At 41.5% G+C, this 6,000-nt stretch overlaps 1 protein-coding gene across 3 annotated transcripts in view; it reads left to right on the top strand.

Annotated features, from left to right (window-relative positions):
• Positions 1 to 269: 269 nt before the first annotated feature.
• Positions 270 to 6,000, top strand: part of LOC119159594 (RANBP2-like and GRIP domain-containing protein 5/6) — a 69,067-nt gene continuing 63,336 nt past the window's right edge. For all 3 annotated transcript variants that reach the window (XM_037412396.2, XM_075891467.1, XM_075891466.1), the window contains exons 1-2: positions 270 to 479; positions 4,645 to 4,712. In XM_037412396.2, coding sequence (XP_037268293.2) covers positions 408 to 479; positions 4,645 to 4,712 — 140 coding nt within the window. In that variant the 5' untranslated portion in view covers positions 270 to 407. The remainder of the gene's footprint in view (positions 480 to 4,644; positions 4,713 to 6,000) is intronic.

The raw sequence follows: 6,000 nt of genomic DNA, 5'->3' as shown, positions 1-6,000 counted from the left end.
TTACTAATTTCAGAGGATGCCTTGTATTAAAAAAGTTGCTTGCTGAATGACGTCACCAACGTAGGGTTGATTATAATTACGTTTACGCCTTTTAAAAACTTTTTAACGTTATTTTGTTGCATATAAGTTCGAAAAACGTAAAAACCAATTTGAAGACACCCCTACTTGAGTGGTGCCACTACCGTAGTTCCGACGACCACAGCTTCCCAAGTGACCACCGATAATCCGGCAGGCACGGGAAATCTAGGAGGCGTTGTCTGTGGTGACGGTCGCTTCGCGTTTAGTCGAAGTGGTTGCAGCATTGAGACGCGTCGGTTGCTCTCGCACGGGTAGTTATTGGACGCAAAGACGTAGCGCTGATTCTGGTATTAATTTTTGACGCCGTGAAGCCATCAATCTGGTCGACGATGTTTCGCTCGAAGAATGAGGTTGACAGGCACGTCGCTGGAATTTTGGCAAGATGCAGAGACGAACACCAGGTAATGTGTGTATGATTGAGTAATGCTAAATGTGTAAGTAATATTAAATATCGAGTCGGGCGTACTAGCGTTAGTGTAAGAATGCTTGAATGTATACTTGTAAACTTCCCAGCACTTGTAAGATCAACATTCCCAGGCGTGTTGCCTGGCATCGTGCTCGTAGGAGCACGCCTCTCGATTCCGAAACTTTGAGTCGTTTGCTCGATTTTGTTTCTGCTGTTTCATGCGCACGAAAGTTGTTTTACCATTCTTTTAAAAATAGTTGTCTTGTAGTGTTCCTTATCGTTACGATGGTTAGTATTACGTTATTATACACTGACATTAGCTTTTTGTTTGATTGTTTCGATAACGTGCGTTGCAGCGTAAAGCTAGCGCTTCAGGCACTGGGCAGATTTATTATTTTATTGTATACTCGGAACAAACGCTGGGTGCATTTAGGATATAAGTGATGATGCGAAAAGGGCCTTTGGATTTATGTTATAGTTTTTAAAGTAGTTAAAAATTGCAGAATTGCCCCCCCCCCCCCAAAAAAAATATTTCCCTGCAGTGTCAGTGGTGACCTAGCTTCTCTCGTGTGTCCGTGTTTGCACGCCTAATTTTTTTTAACGTGCCCTAGTAACTATAATTTTATTTTATCTACGCCGCTGATACGTATGCGTACAACTTGACTGTTTTACGATGTTTTTGTGTTTGCAGCGATCATACACATGTGTGTGTTTCATGCTTAAGCTTTATTTTGCCTAGCGTTCAAGGAATATATATATTTTTTTTCTAGGCCATAATTTTAAATTCTGCACGCCGGTCAGTGTACGATCACGCCGTATCCCTGGATGATCACCGGATTTCATTTAAGTATAGATGGTTTTTACTTTAATTTATTTTTAAAAATGGGTTTTTATTTTAATCGTCGTAAGTTTCCCTTGCATGCTGTTTTCTTGAAGTTAGCGCGATTGTATCTTTTTTATTGAAAAGCGTTATTAATATAAGCTTTGTCAGTTTAATCGGTAAGTATGCTGAGAAAATACTGCGCAATTTTCACCGCTCTGTCGTAAGCCCTCTTTGAAAACCTTGTGCTGTAACGTTTGTCTTGAAAACGAGCTTGGTTCTAGAAAACGTTCCAGTTGTGCAGATCTGCATGCGCTTGGTGAAGCCGCCTCTGTGGTGCCGCTTACGCCTTTGTTGTGGTCTGGTCACGGAAATTCTATCGTGCCGTTTTAAGTTTGACGGCGGCGTAATTCAGCAGGAGTGGTGCTCGCGGGCCTGCGTCGCGCGGACGCGCATGGCGTCCTAGCTGGCACCGTGCCAACTGTGATGAGACGTCGCCCCAGAAACGGAAGTGTCATCGCGCCGACGGACGCTAACCACGCGAAATGGAACGACGCGCTGCCGACGCTTGAGCGATTTATGCGCGCGATTCGGTTTGGAAGCGCTGTTTTTATTCTTTTTCGGCGTATGTTAACTCGTGTTGTCCGTTTCATAACGACCTCACACGTGACGCTGTAGCACGGTCGGCAGTGACTTGAGTCTCGGCGCCTGGCACGTGGTTCAACTCGTCGCAACTTGCACGCTCCGCATCTGCCATCTTAAGCAGCGAGAAGTTGGCGTCCAGATGCAAGTACAGGCAGCTTTTTGTTGAGTGGTTCGTGGTACAGTGGTTTAATGCTCGCGTTTTTGTGCAATGCTCCATGCGAAATGCTTGCATACGAGGACGGCGAACCTCAGCTCCCAGGCCTGTATGGACGGCCCGAATCAAAGCTTCGTTGGCCGGCGGACGTGCCCGCTGGATCGTGCTTTGCGTGTGTTGCAGCTGTGCAGCATTGGTGATATGCGTACGCTAAATAAGAGTCATAAACCAACCTAATTTAATTACGAGACGCAAAGTATGATGTCGCTCAACAGCATGCATTTTCTGATATGGGCATTAAACCACAGAGAGTAGTGATATGCGCCAGATAAAGCGAGTTTTTTTTTTTCATGGAGGGGGGGGAGGGGGGGGGGCAAGGAAAAAAGTTGTGATCGTCCAGCATCACTGTTTGTAGCTTTCAAAACCGCTAGGTTCTGCTGGCATATTTGCATATACATGCTCCTGAGGTTTCATTAAATGCTTAATTTGACTTTTACTGTAACTCGGATTCTAGAGTACTCTTCGTGTGGACTTGTAAGGTATATCTGTGCACTGTCCAAGTCTCGCACTGATTCACCAGGAGGCAATACATGTAACATAAGTGCCAACTGCAGGAAAGCAGTGTACGTGCACAGTTGAACTGTAATCTCTCTGTTGTGTATATGCAAAGCCTTGAAACGAACACCAGCATAAATTTCACTGATGTGGTTAATATGACACGTAAAATGCCACTTGAAATCCATTTGCTTGCTTATGGCATGCAGTTGTACTGGTTTGGATCTGTTGAATAAGCAGTCACATGTGTAGCTTGAACAGAATACATTTCTATGCTGTATGCTTTCGTGAAGATGACCAAAGAGAAAAACAGTTGCTCTTGCATAAGTAATTACGTCTAATCCTTGCACTATTTTACACCAAGAGATTGACAGTGTTGGCACAGAAGAATCTTAACTGCATAATATACTAACAAAGGTGTGCTGTTTATTAATTAGTTTTACTTGACAGCATTTATAAAAATTGATGAATTGCAGCTGGTGACGAAGTCGTGAGCATTACGAAATCCTATCTAACTGGGAGGATGCATTCTAAACAAAAAAAAGGGCCCAGACATCAAACAGTACGAACAAAATATTTATAATGTTTCGGCTTCAAGCACGGAAGTCCTCGATCTTTGCAATCGCGTCACACAAGATTGTCAACAAGGCTTCCTTCCATTGTGGCTGCCGGAGATGTTTCGTTTAGTTTGGTCAGTGTTTTTTTCTTTTTTCTTTAGAATACAGCTGGTGATATCACAAGGCTTAGAAACTTGAAAAAAATTCTGGTATCATACCAGTTGGGAGATATGTACCATCAAATACTTCCGAAAAAAATGCATTATTTGCCTTATTTTTTTAAACAATGTGCTTTTCAATGTAATTGGGGTTGCCACCTTGGAGAAAAGGAAAAAAGTGCCCACCGGGAAAGGCAGTGGGAAGGGTACTTATTCAGGAGCTTCAATATATGTTGAAATGTTGAACAGCAGGTGCCATTTTAAGAACTTGGTATGCCACGTCATTTATTCGTACATTGGTTTCCTGTTGTGCTATCAACATAATGTACATGTATATAAAAACACAACACTGAGCTACTTATATACTGTAAAATATTGAGGAAGCACCCTGCGCCTCTGGTGAAAGATAATTCAACAAGATTTGGAGGGGAGGCTTTTGCTTGGTCATGGAGCGAAATTCCAGTTGATTGAGAAAGAACCAGTATGAATGCAAAATTCACAGCAGTGTCGGGAATGAAGTTCTTAGTTGAGTACACATGCATTCACTGTTCCCAGAATAGTGAATAAAATGGTGAAATTGTTGTATAAGGGGGCGGGGAGGGGGTACTTGCTCTGTTATTGGTACATATTGTACATAGCCCCCCCCCCCCAAAAAAAAAGAACAACAGCAAGGGGGCTTCTCAGGATTTGACGTTCATTTACTAGTTGCCAAAAAAATAGTTGTCACTGAAATAGCATTAAATTTAAATAACATGATGTAACATTCCCGTTAAATGACAAAAGTACTGAAACAATTACGTATTTTGTTGCATACCTGAGGAATGAATATCTCGAAACGTGTTATAAATGTGCGTTGCCAACCGCTTACTTCAGGTAGTAAAATTTCAGTATTACTGAAAGTAATTGTTGAAAACTGAGTTTTGTTAAGTAGATTGTATATTTTTATTTCTCATAAAATTGGATGACTGGAATTGTGCTATCTAGCTGTGAAAATCACCTAGTTTTAGCAGTTTTTGCAAGAGCATCTAACAAAAAAAAAAGATTCAATGGCCTGCAGGAATTGGTCGCCTTATATATACATCCATAACCCATTCGCTCGTGGAAACAAATCAAGCAACCATTTAACATTGCGCACATTACTGAAGAAAGTTCTGCTGCCGGTATGTGCTCAATAAATACCATTGCATACATTCTTGCACTTCTGTTTTGACCTTGCGATTGTTCTCAGTAAATTTTCGTTGTATAATAAACTTTTTTTTTTCTCATTTCAGAAAAAGGTGCAGGGTTTCAAGTTTGCCAAGCATTACGTTAATGTGAAGGACTATGAGTCTGCAAGAAAGTAAGCATATTACATGTCTTGATCTCAATGGACAGTTGTGTAGAGCTTAGCATAATTTCCTTAATCATTGGTTAAAAGTGGAAGTCAAACATCGAAGCTCTGTATTAAATTTTGTATAATAATGTAGTGCCAATATATGTGTACCATCAAATTGCATGTAGTTACAGGAAACCACTGGTGCCTATAATGTACTCTTATTGTTTTGCACCACGACTGACAAGGAGAAGTAGGTATGCATGTAGAATTGACACTGCACATTGCAATATTAAATACAGTAATTTTTTTTCTTCCCCCCAAAAATTTTCTCATTGCTTTTTGTCATCTCAGAAAAAGGGGAATAGAGTAACTAATACAAGTTTAAATACATTTATACCTCTGTGTAGAACAAAAATGGCTTATTCATGACAGCAATGTGGATTCATGTGAAACAAATTTTATAAATATAAACATAATAATAGGATAATATGCATTCACTGAGGAGCTGTGGTTGGTTTAGTTTTCTTATGTTCCTGATTAAGATCCTGGGAAGTACTTGACCCTGATTGTTTCATTTTTCTGAAGTCATTTATTGTGAAGCCAAACCACCTCTGAAATCGCTTGTTATGATTGGTTTGCCATTTATAACTGGCGATTAGACGTAAAGGCACATGCATGCTCTACCAATTCGTTGGCGTGACACCCGCATCGCGAAGGTATGGCGGGACGGCACTCTCCAATGTTGCCGGAAAACATTCATTGCCAGATTGCTAGCTCAATTTTCCAGAATCTTGGAGTACTGGCAGCTAACATGTGCTTAAACAGGCTAGCTGGATGCTGCTGAACTCAAGGCATTGCTGAACAACTGTAATGAAGTGTGAAATGCAGTAAATACATGAAGCTGGGTAGCGTTGCGCACTCACTAGCATGCGATAGATGCCTGTATTATGCACGACCCTCTCCTGTAATCTCGAAGTTTCTCCTTCATGCGACCGCCTTCAGCGCTGCCTGTAATCTGAACATTACTCTGTGCTTTTTAAAAACTTCTGCTGATTGATGTTCATATAGAGTGACCACTTCTGCCGAGGTGCAGTACTGCCGTCAACTTTGTGTTGAGCTGGAGCATTGAGTAGAGAGAGATTACAGAACTCGTAGGACAGGAGAGTGCCATAAGGAATGTGGTGTCATGCGCACAACGGTGCAGCAGGAGATTGGGCTCTTTTGCAAACATATCTGGTGCTGGGGGGGATCTAAAACTTCTAAATCCGAGTAACTGGAGTCTGCGTAATTACCTGCTTGGAAATTTCACCAA

Source organism: Rhipicephalus microplus, chromosome 1 (assembly GCF_043290135.1).
Source record: "Rhipicephalus microplus isolate Deutch F79 chromosome 1, USDA_Rmic, whole genome shotgun sequence".
Taxonomy (NCBI): domain Eukaryota; kingdom Metazoa; phylum Arthropoda; class Arachnida; order Ixodida; family Ixodidae; genus Rhipicephalus; species Rhipicephalus microplus.
The sequence above is the reverse complement of the archived record's forward strand: the minus strand, read 5'-3'. Positions and strand labels throughout refer to the sequence as shown.